Source organism: Vigna unguiculata, chromosome 7 (genome assembly GCF_004118075.2).
Source record: "Vigna unguiculata cultivar IT97K-499-35 chromosome 7, ASM411807v1, whole genome shotgun sequence".
In the NCBI taxonomy this organism is placed as follows: Eukaryota; Viridiplantae; Streptophyta; class Magnoliopsida; order Fabales; family Fabaceae; genus Vigna; species Vigna unguiculata.
In genome coordinates this window covers 18,621,466-18,640,651 of record NC_040285.1, presented here as the reverse complement: position 1 = coordinate 18,640,651, position 19,186 = coordinate 18,621,466, and the positions used below count along the sequence as shown (strand labels likewise).

Here is a 19,186-nt window from a genome sequence, read left to right as displayed (position 1 = left end):
AGATATGTCTCAAAACTAAGTTTCTTGTTTGCTTTTAATATTTGACATAGCTTAAACCAAGGTGTTTATTAATCATTTGTTTTTCTCAATAAATGTTTAAACTATTTTATTTACTTATTTAACTTATCAATACTTACATTCAAGAACATAAGATATATGCTTACAAACGATTATTTATCATGAGATTATCATATTGCATGATAATTTAATAATGTATAAGGTTTTAGTATAATATATTTTGAATCTCTGATTTAATTACTTTTATTTTCTTCAATCATGCCGGTAGACTTGTGACATTTCTTATTCTTCATGTGAATTTTTTTGTCACAAAAGAATCTTAAATCCTAAAAGCCCACCCACCAAATAAGACTCATATTTTTCATATTTTTCCATAGTTTTAGTCTTTTTTATTTTAATACTACACCAACTATTAAATGTAATAAACAATTATTTTTTTAAAGAGGAGAAGATTTAAATTTGTGAAAAGTGTATGATTTTTTATAAGACACATTATCTTATATTTTTTTCACATGGATAACTTTTGGAAGATATTTTTTATAATTAAAATTATTGATATTGTACTTTCGTTTTAAAATAGTTCCTAATATATATTGATATTGTACTTTTTGTTAATTTTTAAAATATAAACAAAAGTATTTAAACAATGTGACTTGTACATTTTTTTTTTAAATTAAAAGTAGAACTAACATTAAGTATACATTTGAAGACCAAATGTCTCTCTATTTTAAAATGAAAAAACAAAAAAGAGAATTAGATTTAAGTTTGTAATTTATACAATAACAGATACTTGCATGTTTCCATATAGACAATATTAAGTAGAAATTATACTTCTCTTTAATAATGGAATACTTAATTTGTTGATATTTCTTTTTCTTTGAAAAAGTTATATTTCTATTTACCCATGAAGTCCTTAATTTGTGATGATATTTATTATAGAGATGATTAAGCTTTAAACTAATTCACATGCAATTGGTATAAGGTTTTAAACAATTAAAGCAATTTTTTTATCGTATAAAAAGTTATTCAATTCTTATATTAATGCTTTCATATTTTCTCAGATATCTAACAAATAATTAAATATGTATTTCGTCTCCAAACTATTATAAAAGATTATATTTTGTCTTTACACTTCGTGAAATTCTTATAAAACATCTTTATAACAAACGGTATGCAAGATATTTGTCATGAACAAACAGAGTTTCACAGAAGATTATAAAATGTGTTTTCCATATAACAAATACGGTTTCATAGTAAATTATAATATTACGTACAAATCTTGTTTATTGAAAAAGATATTTTACATAACTTTCATAAAGGATAAAATGCTTCATAGGTTAGTTTATGGATCAAACACAATTTTTGTATAATAGTTTGAAGACGAAAAATATATTTAATTTTTTAACAAATTTTTATAGAAAATATAAATAGTATATTTTAAAGGAGTAATAAACATATGAAATTATATTTGTGAAAACAACAACATAAATAGATGTAATAATAATTAGTATATTGTATAGTCAACTTATTCATTTATATTATCAATCAAACTATAATATTTTTTATAGTAGAATAATATAACATTCTTGTCATATGATAGTTTTAAAGAACAATAAGTATAATAACAAACTTCATTTGGAATAGTTTGTCACTTGTCTATAGATGGGTTAAGTTAATAACCTTCACCTCACACTCTAAATAAGATATGCATATATCTTTTATATAAATCAATGTGACAATATAGATGCAGAACATTTCTAAATTAGCATAATTCAAAAATAAATTGAATAAAACAAGTAAACTAATATTAAGTATGAATGTTCCATGACATCCAATATGCACATTCTTGTACAACATACCATTTACTTGCCTTTAAAGCATTTGTAGTGAGAAAATAACAATTTTATTGAAAAAAATTATCTTTGAATTGAGATTATACGATAATTAAATGTCATTACATTGTCACAATGTTGGATTTGAGCAAAAGAATGACAAATCAACATAATATATGAGAAACAATAATGTTGTTTAGCCAATAGGTTACTACACATGTTCTTAGGTTACATTTGTTCAACTTCAATCACCTTCTAAACCACCATTCCATAATCAAATCTAACTGAAATTTCACGATTCTTGATGCAATGGAATCCTGTGTTAACCTATTTTCACATAGAGTGAATTGATCTCATCCCCGGCCAAAGCATTCCTCTCAATTAGGGAAAAACCTTGATAACATCACAAGAAAGCTCACTCATGACCATTGCACCTTCAAAACAAAATTTCTCCCAAATCACTTATCTATTCAACACGCTACACCCATCATCGGAAAGGCCATAAAATAATCTACAAGACTGAAAAAAATTCACTCATTTTCATTTACTACAGACGGAGTAATTCTCAAATGAATCAAGCTTAGAAACACACACCAAAAGCAAGCTATAGCACCCAAAACATTCTAACTAGCCTCCACATTGAGCAGCCGTTGATTACACTCCTATCCAAGGGTTGACATTCAAACCAAGACAAGGCCTCAATCCGTGTGAGGGTCCTGTGGACCAATCACAAATAAGTATTTGGATATAGTCTCTCACACACTTGACTATTTAAACTATCAAAATTCTCTCTTCTTTCGCACAGAAATTCTGATTACCACTGCATTCTCCATTTCAACGTTCTCACACAGATCCCAATCCTTCCTCGTAGTTCAGCCTTAAACCCAGTCTTTCCCATGGCAACGGAAGAACCCACCGTGGTTGTGGAACCTGCACCAGAGCCTGCTGCCACCGAGTCTCCACCGGAGGAGAAGGAGGAGCCCAAATCTGAAACCAAGGCCAAGAAGACCAAGGAACCCAAACCTAAGAAGGTTTCTAGACCTCGTAATCCTCCAACTCATCCTTCATATGAAGAGGTATGATCTGAATTACTGTTCTCTCCTTTTCCTCTTGCAATTTGTTGTTTAATTGGATCTGATCCCAGTTTTGCTTGTGCAACAGATGATCAAGGATGCAATTACCTCGTTGAAGGAGAAAACTGGTTCCAGTCAATATGCTATTTCGAAGTTCATTGAGGAGAAGCACAAACAGCTTCCCTCAAACTTCAAGAAGCTTCTTCTCTACCACTTGAAGAAGCTTGTTGCTGCCGGAAAGTTGGTCAAAGTCAAAGGCTCCTTCAAGCTTCCACCTACCAGACCTGCCCCTTCTTCCCCTGCCAAGAAGAAGCCAGCACCTGCTAAGCCCAAGCCTAAGCCTAAACCCAAGCCTGCAGCCAAGGCCAAGGATGCCAAGACTGCCAAGTCAAAGGCACCTGCTAAGGCAAAGCCTGCTGCCAAGCCTAAGGCCAAGGCTCCAGCCAAGGCCAAACCTGCTGCCAAGCCCAAGGCTGCACCCAAGCCTAAGGCTGCCGCTGCTAAGCCAAAGGTCACTAAACCAGCTGCTAAGCCCAAGCCAGCTGCAGCCAAGCCCAAAGCTGCTAAGCCTGTTGCAAAGCCCAAGGCTAAGCCTGTGAAGGCTGCCAGGACTTCTACTAGGACTTCACCAGGAAAGAAAGCCCCTGCCGCTAAGCCTGCGCCGAAGAAAGTGGCAGCAGCTGCGAAGAAAGCTCCAGTGAAGAGTGTGAAGCCCAAGAGTGTAAAGTCTCCGGCAAAAAAGGCTGCTACCAAAAGAGGGGGTAGGAAGTGAAGAGGTGGTGGTGGATAGGGTTGTTTAGGGTTAGTGTTGTGAAGTTTATTGTCTTTTTGGTGGTGTAGTTGGGGTTACAGATGTTCCTATAACATATGAAATCGATTTTATGAAACCTTTGTTGTTTTTTTTTTTTTTTTTTTTTTTTAATTTTTTAGTTTGAATCCTTTTCAGGTTCGATCTAGGATTAGATATAAAGCTTCTAGCTCTGCTCTCTAGCTAAATGAGTTAATCATAAATGTATCTTAGAGTGAAGTTTCTCTCCATTACAGTATCTTTGATGGATCAATGTAGTATAAGCACCCTTTCACATCGCAATGGATTTGTAGTTACATGTTTCTTTGGATGAAATACTGCATCTTCAATGTCATTGAAATTTCTCTCATGAGTTCATATGTCTGCTAGATAGGCATGGCTGTGTGAATAGATTTGTGATTGATTGAATGCATTTGTTTGCATCTCAATTTCTTCTTCGAATTTACTTGTTTCCTGTTCTTTTAATTTTCACATACTATTGAATAGTTTGAGTTTGGTTAATTATAAATTTGTTTCGCAGAATACAAAATTAATCTTTGTTTTTATGGGTATAATGTTATAATCCTATTGCTTTGGTATGAAACTATATGATACAATAGAATTGGGAGACAGTGACTTTCTTGCGGGTGTGAAATACTAGTATTTTTACCTTTGAATTTTGTGTGAAACAGTAGCTACTTAGTTGAATGACAAAATTGGTGAGGAAATATTGTCATATCTAGTTTCTTATTTTTACTGCTTTGGTATGATTGCTTGCCTTAGGTGGGAAGTTATGCAAAGTAATTTGTTCGAACTGTCTTTTATGCGAAAAGGGGAGCAAAACTACCCTCAAGCATATGTATATGAGATGCAAAGGAATTTGTTAATTATATATGCTTGTACTTTATTAGGTATCATGCGGCGCAATTTCATGTACATCTTTCTCTGTTTCAGTAAATAGAGGAGTTACTTGAAGAGTTTGTAACAATTGGAGGTGATGAAACTTCTCAAAACTGATGGTGTCAAAGCCAGCAAAATAGGCAACTGTTGTTGTGACTTAGAGGTTTGTTCAAAATTTTGTTCCTTTCTTTAATGGATGTTGAAGACAAGGGAATATTCATTTGTTTGGTTGAAGCAGGATGAACTTAATTTTGGATTACTCATGATTTCATGGGGATATTGGCTTTTGTTTACCGGTTCTTCTCTCTGTCTGTATGCAATTATCTTACTCCTAACCGTTGCATATCACTTGCACAATTAATCCCTTTTAACCATGTTACTTGGTGTTGGAAAGACTGCGTTAGCGATCCTCAGGAAATGTCAGGTTTGATGTTTCCTGATAATTGTATGGAGTTTTGTGGAAAAGGTGAAAATTTGTGGTTGAGGTGTTAGTGTCAATGGAATGAATGAGTTTGGATGGAGAGGAAGATTCTGGTAAGGGATCTTATATTAGTAATTGTCTGATAGGAACTTACCGAGTAGTATGGGATACTCGGTGGTGGAGAATTTAATTGTTTGACTCTCCCCTTAGTTGCTTGCTTTTGGGGGTGACTTTCCTAAGTGCTTGGGTACTTATCAATAGTTCTTCGATTGCCTGACTTTTGTAGAGCTATTGTAACACCTTAATCGTTGTCTAAATGATTTTGATTGTAGCTATTGGTATGCAAGACTATCAATGAGTTAGGTACATGCTTTATCGTTGATTTGGTGGTGGCTTACTAAATATTATGAAGATGTGCGTGTGTGGATATTTTTTGTGGGGGACATCTGATTTGGACAATTCCTAACTCGCTCTCCTCTTTGATTTGCAAATCTTTCTAAATTGCAATTTGTCTGTTCTTGCTTGATTATCTCTCCGTTTTTTGTTTTGTTTGGTGGTTTTTGGTTCTACAATTCCATACAATTCCAACCTGAGACTTGTTTCATCTTGCATTGCAGCAGCATGAATCTCTGAATGAACTACTTTTTTTAAACAAAAAATGGTGCAGCTTGAGGCAATTCATGGTCTCGATGTCTACCTCCCAACAACTGTGCAGAACGATTCTTCGTCTCTCATTTTCCTCGCCTCTCATCAATTGTTGTGTAAGTCTATTACTGCTAAATTCCTTCAAGCTTCACATTTTCTTACACTATAAAATTTTAGCAAGTGAAATGCTTGTTTTTGAATCTGGTGAAATTTTTCGGTGCCAATGTAGTCCCGCATATATCTGCCTGGTATTACTGAATCGTTTTGTAACTGCAAGGGAATTAAGAAAGAAGAATTCTTCATTGAATGCTTGTAACTAAACCACAGGTTTTTGACAGACCTGCACTCCATGACAATGATTAATTTTCCTCCGTACACCTTAAACTCAGTCCTTTTGTTATAATACCCACCTAGCTAATCATTAAGTGAATGCTGTTACACCTAGCTAATCATTTGCTGAATGGTGGTAGTTGTTAACTATTTCTGTTACAATTATACAGTAGCCCCATGCCGAGTCCTTCTTATTTCTCTTACTATATACTCTCCTAATAGGAGGTCTTAGCTCCCTATTGACCCTTCCCCTAAAGATCCACCTTGTCCTTAAGATCCACTTTGTCCTTAAGGTAGAATAAAAGGTCTTCTGCTGACTCCATGCCAGTCTCACCATATGGTGGACGCTTCGATTTGAGACCTTGATGGTCGGTGCCATTATGTCAGTCTCCTCTTCCTCATTTCTTCCTCGTCATGATGGCCAAGCTCTTCCTCATTTCTTCCTCGTCATGATGGGCCAAGCTTCTCATCACAGGAAACACTCCCTTGAATTTTTGTTTCTGTCAATCTCTTGAAGTTGGATCTATTGTAAACGTTGATAAAAGTGTTTTTTGGTTTACCTTTTGGAAATTAAACATATACTGATTTTGGAAATTAAACATATACTGATTTTGTGTTAGAAAATTAATTCTAACCAATTTTAGATTACTTTGATGTAAATTAAACACGCACAATACAAATAAAATAAACTTTCTAAGGTGTATATATTCATTACATTAACAAGAATTCTTTAGGATATAACATGAATTTCTTGGATATCTTAAAAAATCTCAAAATTAACAAGAAACTCTAAAATATTTTATAACCCTCACCTAAGAGCAGAGAGGAAAAAAATAGATAGAAGATGAGAAAGAGAGAAAAGACGAGGGTTGTGTGAAAAAACTAATTGTTTGATTCTCTCCTTAGTTGCTAGCTTTTGGGGTGCTATCTTAATGTGCTTATCAATAAGTCTTCTTCGATTGCACCGACTTTTTTAGAGTTATTGTAACACCTTTATCATTGTGTAAATGATTTTGATCGTTGATATAAGTGTGAAAGGCTATCAATGAGTTAGATACATGCTTTATTGTTGATTTTGTAGCTACTTACTAAATATTACGAAGATGTGCGTGTGTGGATATCTTCTTTAGGACATTTGATTTGGATAATTCCTAACTCATTCTTGATGTAAGTTTATCTTATAATTTTAGTGAGTGCAAAGTGTTTGTATTAATTTTTATTAAGAAAATTTTAAGAAGATATCAAATATTAAGATAATTAAAAAGTTATTTAAAAGTGAAGATGTATTTTAAAGGAGTTCAAAAATTGAGATTGAAGATTTAATTGAAGTGAGACAAGATAATTACAAACAACATAAATGGTACGAAAGCTTGAAACATACCATTTGGGTTACTAGGCTAATGGTTCGAAAGCTTGAAACATAAGAAACTTGAATGAAGAAACAAGCAAAAGATGGAGAGAATAAAAGGGGAAATGAGATGGAAAGACACATACCATTTGGATTACTAGGCTACCCAATATATGGTAGATGTTGTCTCTTAAATCAAGGTTCAAGATAAGACTAATCATAAGAACAAAACTCACAAAGAATACAAAGGTGTATTTTAAATTCAATATTAATTAAATAGACAATGGAAAAGGTCTCCTAGCAGGGCAAAAGGAGAAGAGTAATTTAGCTAATACAAAAAGTATATTCTACAAAATTCTAATGATGAGAAAGAGGGAGAATATGATCTGTTCATTACAAAATCATGAAAAAGGTGTATTCTCTAGGTGAGTGGTTCTGCACCAAGATCTTTCAGGTTGTTCTTCTTTTCCACTTAAGAGGGTTTTCTTAGAAAAAATAGGGATGTGGTAAGAACACTCCTTTGGGCTAGATTCTTTCTTGATCTATATTTTTTTAGAAAGGTGACAATCTTAAAAGAGTATGTCACTTGCAAACTTACAAAACACAAACATGAATTATAAATTTTATTTAAAACTAAACTAAGTAAAAAAAGGAAGGTGAAGAAACTTTTCTCTTAAATAGGTTTATTTTTTCTAAGTACTTTCCTCTATCTTTGATAGGGGTTGAGGACTCATCATCCTTCTGGGAGAATTTGGCAACATTGGAGCCCTTTTAGGGGAGTTTGACTTCATTTGAGGAAGTAACTTATCTTCCCTCCCACGAAATCTCTTCCAACCTCTAATTTTGAAGATGTTATCCTATCTTCCTTTTTGAGTGTGATATTGCCTTTCTTTGTTAAGTGGCTAATTCATAAAAATGGCCTAGATTCTTTCATGAGTGTAATCAAACAAGTAGCGTTAAAAAGAGTTCAATCAAGTTCTAGATCACATTACAAGCATGAGTAAATTACACAAGAAAGAAATTCGACTCAAAGCTCATTAAGGTTAGCAAATATCAAATCTAACATGAACATGTGAGACAGGCTTAAAAGCTCTAATTAAGGATGTATTCACACTATAAAACATCTTTTTCAATTCAGTGAACAATGAAGACTAAACAAGACTTAATCACAACACTAACAAACATGATTAGGAAAACAAAGACAAATATATTAAAACATACATCCTTGGACAAAGCAAATAATTGCAAAAAATCAATAACTCAAAACAATAAAGGTGACAATTCCTAATCCTAAACAAAAAACAAAAAATCATGAAATGATAATAGAAGCCCTTATTTGAGTCCACTATTTGAGTCCAAGATTGTTCTCAATGTGTGTGAGAATAAAGAAACTTGGAATGTTGCTCAGAGGAATTGTTCCTTCTTAATTATTGGCTCGTAAGACTGGCTCATAAGACTTGGCTCATAAGACTGAGCTCCTTAATGCTCTCCTTTGGCCTTTGTTAGTTGTCATGAAATACTGAGTTGTTGGCCATTAATCTTGAATGCGTCGTTGGTAGCTTTATAAAAAACTTCAACTGCACCATGAGAGAAAAATTAATTATAACATAAGGACTATCATCCATCCCATTTAGATCGAAGCTTACCATTCATAAGTTTGAGCTTAGAATTGAACAATAACACTTTCTTGCCTTCATAAAAATCCTTTAAAGTCCTTTTGTCATGGTAATTTTTCACCTTTTTGTAGAGCTTGAAGTTCTCATATACTTGCAACTGAATTTCTTCCAATTCTTGTGGTTGAAGCTTTCTTTCTTTCCTAACTTCTTTCTACATAAGATTACACCTCTTTACAATCCAGTAGGCTTTATGCTTAATCTCCACTAAGAGATAATATGTTTTCCCAAATACTGTCTTGAATGGTAACATGTTGAGGGTGTCCTATATAAGGTGTCCTTTGTGCCCACAAGACTTTATCCAATAGTTGGCTCCAATTCTTTTGGTAGTTGCACCAATTTTTATAGTAGATTTTTCACTTTCCTGTTGAAGATCCCAGCTTGCCCACTACTTTAAGGGTGATAGGATGTGGAGGTTTTATGAGTCATCCCAGGAGCTGTGCCGTTATCACCCTATTGGAAAAATGACTTTTTTAATCACTGATGATTGCTTTTGACACTTAAAATTGGCAAAAAAATGTTAGTCTTAAGGTAATTTGCAACAACCTTAGAGTATTTAGTCTCGGTTACTTTGGCTTCTACCCTCTAGAAACATAATCCATGACAAGTAAAACATAAGAGATACTAGCAGGGAAATGGTCCTATAAAATCTATGTCCCACACATTAAATACTTCATAGACAATTATTGGTTGTTGAGGCCTTTCATTTCTCTTTGTAATATTATCTTTTGCCTTCTGGCATTTCTTACATGCTTTGACAAACTTGTATGCATTTTTGAAGAGAGTTGGCCAATAGAATTCGCTGTTTAGGACCCTTTTTGTAGTGCTACAAGGCCCAAAATGACCTCCAATTGTTGTATCATGACAATGGTTTATAATGGCTTTAAACTCAGCCTGAGAAACACACCTTCTTATCACTTTATCATTGTATAACTTACAAAGATATAGGTCATCCCTGACAAAATGCTTTGCATTCGCTTTCAACTTGCCTATTTAAGCTTTTCTATGACTTGATCAATGAATAGTAGAGGAAAATGGTGCTTTTTAGTGGTTTGGTTGAGCTTCCTATAGTTTATGGAGTGGCTTGGTTGAGCTTTGTATAGTCTATGGAGACTCTTCACTTATTGACCACCTTTGTTGAAACCAAATTGTCATCCTTTCTCTTGTTAGATATATTGTAGCAAAAAAGATTGATACAAGTTTTAGTTTGGATTATGGTGGTACAACTTTTCATTGTAAGCAGGATTTTATGTTTTATTTTAGTTCTTTGTTCAATTGCATTTGGGTTTAAGATTATGTGACTAAAAAACCTGGATGGATCCTTTAGCCAAGTTGGTATTTGTGCTTAGAATGATTGCATTCAACTTGCATTCTTTTTTTCTCACTCCAATTCTGAATTTATATTTTAACCCCCTTTGCATTTTTCTTGTTGCATAGATTAAGACTTGCATTTTTCTTGTTGTATAGATTAAGACTTATTTGTGTTGAGTCCTTCTTAGTCCAATGTTACTTTACATTTTTATCAATTTTAATTTTTAGTTAATGCTTCTACGCTCCATTTGAATACATGTTACAACTCTCATTGACTCCATATGTTTGTTTAATGTTTTATTAGTTTTACTCACTTATGTTATTTTTCCAATTGGTCTAGTAGACTGCTATTTTTCAGATGTTAGCTCAGTGTGATGTTGTGTTTAAGTCATTTAGTTTTCTTGAATTATAATCACAAAGCTCTAGCTAGTGTTGTTTTTAAGTGTTTTTGAACTTTTCATTTTGCCATGAGTCACACTAGCTAGGCCAATTATTGTGTTTTAATTGTTATCGTTTATCTTCCTTGATTAGCATTGCATTGGTCAGTTCTGTATAATTACTGATTTAATCTCTTTTTAGTGCTATGCATTTTGAATGAGTTAGTTTTATTATCTATCTTTTATGCTTTTAAAACTTCCCACAAAAATATAAATTTCAATCAATGAACTTACATGATAATGTTCATTGGACCAACCTAGGTTGACCTATATACTACATTAGTAAAGGAGAAAAACTTAGTTTTATTTAATGAGGTTGTGTGACAATTTGGACTAAAACAGTATCATAGGGTCTAGTTTGAAAAATTTAGTAATGTTGTTCAACAATTTGGTATGATTCGTAGTAAGACAAATTGCTCAGTATTTTATTATTACTCAAGTGTTGGCTATGTCTTGATAATATATATCTTTGTTACCATTTTTGGACCAAATATTTTGGCAAACCCAAATATTTCTTTGATGGTGGGTAAGCACAATCTAATAATAATATTGTTATATCTCAAAGGAAGTATGCATTGAATATTTTGGTGCAAACTAGGTTGGTGAATTCTAAATTTGTTGACATATCCAATAATAGACTTCTACCAAATCAGTGAAACCTTTTTAAGCTTCTGAGCATTATAAAAAAAAGATTAGTTGAAAAAATGAATTATCTTATTGTTATTTGTCCTAACACTTTTTTTACAGTCAGTGTGGTGAGTCAATTCCTTAATTTTTCATGTGAAGATCATTGGAATGTAGTCATTCATATATTAAAGAATCTCTTGGAAAATGCTTGCTATATGGCTCCAATAACAATACAAAAGTTGTTTTGTTATTCGATGTTAATCAGATAGAATCTCCTTTTGATAAAATATCTACTTTCAAAATATTATGTCTCGATTAGTGATAATTTGATCTTTTAGAAGAGTAAGAAGTAAAGCTTTGTGGCAAGATTTAGTGCATAAATAAAATATAAAGCTTTGACCTCAATTATACGTGAACATGTTTGGCTTAAACAATTGTTTAATGAGTTGCAATTTAGAGATGTTACTCAAATGACATTTATACATGAGAATCATGTCGCTTTTTATATTAGTTCTAATCATTTTTTTCATGAGAGGACTAAACATATTAAGATTAACTGTCATTTCATTCAATAAAAGATTGTATCTAAGCCATCAAGATTTAATTTGTTAATTCAACTGATCAATTAACAAATATTTTTACTAAATTTTTACAAAGATTTATAATTGATTATATTTGTAACAAATTTGATACATATCATTTATATGTACTAATTTATGCCATATTTTCTTTATTATAGATATTTATCCTATGTGTATTTTCTACACGAGATTAGTTTTCACTATATTCAACACTTTGCACCATAATAATTCTTGGTTTCTTTGACACTACTTGCATAGTAAAAACCTATTGGCTTTTCGATGTGATAAATGACCTCAGCTTTTAGTAACTTGGTCACCTCCTCCTTCACCACGTTCAGGAATGTTGGGCTCACTAGTTTCAAATCATCTTCTAGTAAGATTTTGTGCGTCAAAACAATTGACTAATCCATGAAATGTCATTTACGAACCAATCAATGGCTTTCTTGTTCTTTCAATGAAACACTTTTAGCAAGTCACTTTCTTGCTTATCCAATAGATTGATGGCAATAATCACAAGAAATCTCTTCTCTTTATCCAAATAAGCATACATTAAACATTTTTGGTAGATGTTTTCACTTGGTTGTTACTCATGTGCTTCTTGCTTTAATGCTACTTGTTGTGAAAGGTTAACCTCGATCTTGGTTTCTCTGAAACAACTAGAAAAGGAGGTTATAATAGCAAATATTTGAACTTTTGATTAATTTTTCCCTTTGTAGCTCTCACGACTCATGAATCTTTCATTTTATATCAACTAAACACAACCATCTGACACTTGAGCTTTACAATCTCCTATATAGGGATGACAAAAATATTCGCGTTCGCGTCCTTGAGTATTCAAAGATAAAATTTGTGGTGGATAGTTAGTACTTACGGATATTTATTATTTGTGGATAATAGATATTATAATACTCGTCTATAAATGGGTTGGATGCAGGTACTATATTATCCGTACACGTGGGTACTTATTATCCAAAAAAAATAAAAATAAAAATAGTTTTTATTAGGTTAAATTCAAGTAACATTAAAATTTAATTTATATTTAATTTTCTTTTTTTATAATTTTATTTATAAAATTTATAAAGCATATATATATATATATATATATATATATATATATATTCGTGGGTATGCGGATATCCATGAGTATTTACGGATTTTAAAAAATTTGTGGGTATTTTTTGAAGGGGTGTATCCGATGGTAAATGATCAAGTAATGTGTGGATTTTTTTTGCAGGTCAGATTACATATAGGCACTATTTGTGACCGATTCGAGCCGTTGTTATCTTACTGTTATAACACTGATTAAATTGCCTCACAATTCTAAGACAAGGTATTTTTTACAGTTTTACTAGTAAAAGGCTGGAGGTAAAATCAATAAAAAGAAATGGTCAAAAGGCTAAAAAGTCGACTGCCAGGAAATTTGTATAAGGTGGGTTTTGTTTTGGTTAAGTGGCTACAATCAAGAATGGCCTATATCATTCAAATTGCAAATCAAGTTAATCAACTTAAAAGAAACAATGAAGTGTTAGAATGGTACCTACATGAGTGCATCACACACTTGAAAAAAAGAAGGCTCACATTCTCTGTTAATTTAAAAAAAAGGGTCAATTTACTTTTATATTTACTTAAATGGGTTAAATTTTTTTAATATTATGAAATAAGATGAAGTCGGATGGGAGTTGATGACTACTTCAATAGGTAAAATAGTACTTATTAGTACGACTTTAGTTGAGTCAAGATAAAATTGTATGACGTATGACGACATCTTCCTTTTTTTTTTTTTAAGTCGTCATAAGATTTCAGTTTAATATTTTCTTTTGTTATAGTTAAACTCATATGAGACCTGACGTTTTTTTTTTCTTCTAACTAAAGTTATCATACCTATGAAGACTTTAGTTTGAAATATCTTTTATTATGTCAAATTGATTTTTAATTTTATTTAAAGTGTTTTTCTTTAAATTTTATTCTTATGTTTAATGAAATTTATTTTTTCTTTTTTATTTAATTAATATGATGTTTAAAATTAATTAATTAAATTAATTAAATAAATCAAGAAAAAATTGTAGTGATGGTAGTTAAAACTTGAGGGAAATTAAAAGTAATTATAGTAAAATAATTGAAATGAAAATTCAAATTTATTTGTGTGAATTAGTGTCAGAGGGTGATGACTTTCTTTATTGTCTTCAAGGTCTTTGGTTTCCTCCATGTTCAGTAGATGACTACGATGACAATGCAACTGACATAGTAAATTATTGTTCAATATTATCATCATTTTGACCATCATCATCCTTACTTTCATCATCATATCACTGTAAAGACATTTGAGGTCAATAATAATCCATAGATGGAGTTGGACCGGAAGCAAGGGTGGCAAAAATGGGTTAATCCAAACTGTTTTGACCTAACTCGTCACTAGCCCGTCCAAAACGAATTGGGTTGGTTTGGCTCCACTCTGAAAACGGGTTGGATAATAGAACCCGTCCCGCAATAAAGTGGGTTGTAGAAAGTTGAAATTCGTTATAGATGTAGAAAATAGAAATACATATTTAAACTTGAAAAGAGGAAGTTGAATGTTGCAAAAGTTCCAAAATTTCAATTAAGTAGTAATAGATGTAGAAAATAGAAATACATATTTAAACTTGGAAAGAGGAAGTCGAATGTTGCAAAAGTTCCAAAATTTCAATTAAAAAAAAGAAGTCGCCATACTTTACATGACTTACTAACCATTAGTTATTGCTAATCCTAGCTAAGTTTGATGTTGGTTAAATTTATTGTCACCCGCTATCAGGTCACTGTCAAATCATCTATTAATGTCTAGTCTTACACTCAAGATGTATATACTTCGACGTGAAAGGGATGTATTGAAAGTTTCATATCGACTAGAGATAAAACCAATTTAAAATATATATATGGATGTAAACTTCACCTTATAAACTAGTTTTGTAGGGTTGAGTTGGACTTAAAGTCCATTTCTTAATAATTAGTATAAGCCAAATCATCAAGTTAAATCTTCAACATAAAACTTGAACTGAAAATGTATAAGAATACAAATTCAGAAAAAAAAACCTTATGTTAGAACTGCAACAAAGGTAAAATGTTAGTTCAAATCAATTAAGGAGACTCAAAATAGCAAAAGACTTTAAAAGCAAAAGTAGCTACTCAAATCAACCATTTAAAAGAACATAAAAAAGAAAACAAAAATGTTAAAAATCAATCACAAAACAAACCCTAAAATCTAATTCTAACTTTTAAAACAAGAAAAGTAATACAAACAAATATTAACTAATGAATCAATTCTATTAAAGCAGTAAAATAAATCAAAGAAAGGTCCTCCTCACATTTGAGTTTGGCATTGTCTTTGATGGGGCAAGGAGTAATTTACCAATAAGGAAAACTAAAACTGGAAGCTATCTTAGACTAGAAGAAGCATATAAAAGCAAATTAAGCATACATCCGGGCACAACAAAAATGTATCAAGATCTCAAGAAAATGTTTTGGTGGCCCAAAATGAAAAAGGAAATGGCACAATATGTAGCAAAATGTCTAGTTTGTCAAAAAGCTAAAATAGAACACCAAAAGCCAGTAGGAATGCTACAATCTTTAGATATACCTGAATGGAAGTGGGATAGTATAACAATGGATTTTGTAGTTGGCCTCCCACGAACCATTCATAAATTTGATTCCATATGGGTTATCGTGGATAGGTTAACAAAATCTGCTCATTTCTTACCCATTAACATTAGGTATTCATTGGAAAAATTGACTGAATTGTACATAAAAGAAATTGTCAGGTTACATGGTGTTCCAATAAGTATTATATCTGATAGGGACCCTAGATTTACTTCAAAATTTTGGGGAAGTTTACATCAAGCCTTAGGTACCAAGCTTCACCTTAGCTCGACTTATCATCCTTAAACTGATGGACAATTTGAAAGAACCATTCAATCTTTGGAAGATTTGCTGAGAGCTTGTGTATTAGAAAATTCTGATAGTTGGGATCGATGCCTGCTCTTGATTGAGTTCACTTATAACAATAGCTTCCATTCCAGCATAGGTATGACACCCTATGAGGCATTATATGGAAGGAAATGTAGAACACCTTTGTGTTGGTTTGAGACCGGTGAGAATTCAGTATTAGGCACCAATTAACATTCTATATGTATATATATTAATATACTACACGTTTAATAATAGGCACCAATTGTTTTAATTATAAAAATAATTTTCAAAGTTTTCACTGATTATAAAGAATTAACATTCTATATATATATATATATATATATATATATATATATATATTAAATTTTAGCATAATTATTAGTTTGTACTGTTATTAAAAAAAATGAGTGATAAGGTTGCACAACAACCCTTATCTGTTTTGATGTAGCATTTAATGAAGAAAAACAAATCAGTAACCAAGCGTTAAAAGCCAATCAAAAGGGAATAATGTTTACAAATCTAGTTAAAACTAAACTACATGTAATCATTACATTAAGACATAAAAATAGGGGTGAGAGGTAAATGGGTGAAAGTGTGAAAGTGGTGAAACGTGATAAAGGAAGAAAAAAAACAGAGAGTGTTGGTGAGGTGAATCAAGGTTATTCAGAAATAGGTGGTGGAGGTACGACAGAGAAAAAAAAAGTATATCATCAAAGCTTTAGTACAATCTTGGTATAATTTTCATAATAATTAAGGTAAGGGAAGGAGACATCTATCATTTTATCTTTTTACTATGATTATTTTTATCTCTATATTTGTCTTAAGTGAGGTGTTCCTAACCTCATTCTAATTTATATTTAATTCCCATTCCTACTTATTTATTTATATTCATCTCCAGTTATTTATTCAATTTATATTTATTCTCATTTACTTACTTATATTTATTTTCAGTTACGTACTGGTCCTTTTTATTTATTTATATTTAATTTTAATTATACATTGATCCTATGTATTTGTTTATATAATTATATGATTTAATATTGAATCAAAATTTATGATAAATAAAGATTTGATAGTTGGAGGTATGACCTTGAGGATTTAAACGAGTTAGTATTACTCAAGATGAGATGTTCTTGAGTTACTTTGTTGGCCATGAGCTCATTTATCCTGACTAGTCACTACAAAATTAATCAATATCTTTATAAAAGTATAATAAAAATCCAGTTTTATGGATTTGGGAGAACTTTCATTTCATTTTTATTTATTATGATATGCTGTTTTGTTTTTTGTGATATTTGTCTCACTTCCCTATTTTATGATTGTGTGTGAAAAACAAAATTTTGTAACTATATCATAGATGGCTGCTCCCAATATGCCTGATCCCTTCTTCGTCAACATTGTGGCTGTTTTTCCGGGAAATGCATTGCAAACCAATGCAGTGAATAATTCTGTAACATTTCAGGGAACGAGAAACTCTACCATTACTTTTCTCTCTGCTCCGATTGTCATCGAAGGACAAATCAGAGTTACCTTTTATTTACTCCCAACAGTCCAAGTGAACCCTATCCATAACCTCTTCCTTCCACATGTTTGAAAGCCAGTATATGAGGGAAAAATTGTAAATAAATAATACTTTTTCCCCTTCTAGTATAGGAAATATAATATGTACTAAACAGTGTAGATATAAGATGCATACAATATTGTAAATATATATATATATATATATATATATATATATATATATATATATATAAATGTGAATATTTTAAATATAATTGTATATCAATGTATAATTTTACCTCTAAATGTTTATAAGTATATTGTAGAAATAATACTAATTAAATAAATAAATATAAAAAAATTATCACCACATATGGCACTCTAAAATAGTCCTAAAACACTACTAAAATTCAATTAAAATGAAAGAAAATTGCATAATACCCAAGCTCTTGGATGGTTATCTCACTTTGTAGTAGAGAATACCTGAGTCTTTCTTCTGGAAAGTTCTTTCTTGAATCCATGTATTGTAAAGTTGGGTTGTTATCTGCTCTTGTACCTAGGTGTTGAAATACGAAACTACTTTTGTACTGGAACGATGATCTAGTCTTGTTCGGACACTAGAATGCCCAATTGCTTTTCTACTCGAGTACTGGAACATCAAGTTTACTCATGGTTACTAGAATGCTGAGATGCTCTTATTACTTAAGGCACTGAAATGTCGAGTTGCTTTCTTGGTCGATTAGGATATTGCACCCTTCAGATAACGACAATCCTTAGATCATCTTGCACATGGTCATGAACTATGGTTGGCATAGGCCCACATGGTGCGAGGTTGTGCATAACTCCTTCGTTGTTGTGATTATGCTCATGGTGACTGCCCCGTCTGAAGAGTACATCCCTACCGTCATTGACTTCAAGCTCTGCTCTTGTAGGATGATGGGACCTAGCTACCTTTTCACACTGGTGAGGTGAAGTGTGATCTCTTTTTGACGCCTGAGACTCTTTCCACAATCTATTCTACTGATCTTAACGTCTTGAAGATCAAAATTCTTCTCAGCCTTTGTGGTTTGATCAGGCCATTTTCGGCATTTCAGGCTGTTAGGATCCTTCAGAGTAATTTATGTGAGATTTCGCTACTCGAACGGAGTTCAGCCATTGCTTCTTGGTTTGTTCCTGTTTGGAGGGATTTTTCGTTCTCCATTTTTTCAAAGTTATGTTCTTTTGCTCAAGTGTTGTATTGTCGTGCAACTTTCTGCTTTACCACTCCTTCTCTTATGTGGGTTTCTTTCCGGACTTTGTAAATGAGATCTAGATAAGCTTGGAGGTTTTCTTCGTTGTGTTCTACACAAAGTGTTGTCTTGTCGAGCTCTAGTAGTGGATGACTCCATTTTCTTGTGAGGAAGGGCTTTAAATGAAGAATGGTGTAAGCGAGACCACCCAAATTGTCAGCTGTGCGGTGCATACAAGTTTTTCTAAAGAGAAATACTGCTGAAAGTTTACTAAGTAGACTCCCAAGAAAGAGGTGAGTCACAATGGACAAACTTGAAAGCCTTGTCTTTCCTAACTAGAGTTTTCCTCAGTTTACAAATATCCTCATAGAAATCCTCACCAACATTTTGCTAAAGAGCATCATTCGTACTTTCGAGTTTCTTTATGCATATTGATCTTTTAGCATTCTCATGCGTTGATGATTTTGTTATTTTCATGGTTGAGGCCAATTTATAAATTATTGTCACTTTGAGTTGATCAAAGCTTTATCGACGA

General features: G+C 32.1%; 1 protein-coding gene across 1 annotated transcript; it reads left to right on the top strand.

Annotated features, from left to right (window-relative positions):
* Nucleotides 1-2,636: 2,636 nt before the first annotated feature.
* LOC114191022 (histone H1-like) lies at nt 2,637-4,013 on the top strand. The gene is made up of 2 exons (XM_028080157.1): nt 2,637-2,926; nt 3,012-4,013. Exons 1-2 carry the CDS (start codon nt 2,747-2,749, stop codon nt 3,693-3,695), a joined length of 864 nt encoding a protein of 287 aa, XP_027935958.1. The 5' UTR covers nt 2,637-2,746; the 3' UTR covers nt 3,696-4,013.
* Nucleotides 4,014-19,186: the final 15,173 nt, after the last annotated feature.

Coding starts and splice junctions, on each gene's coding strand:
- LOC114191022 (XM_028080157.1), top strand. CDS start 2,747: ATGGCAACGGAAGAACCCACCGTGGTTGTGGAACCTGCACCAGAGCCT. Junction 2,927..3,011: donor CTCATCCTTCATATGAAGAG/GTATGATCTGAA, acceptor CTTGTGCAACAG/ATGATCAAGGATGCAATTAC.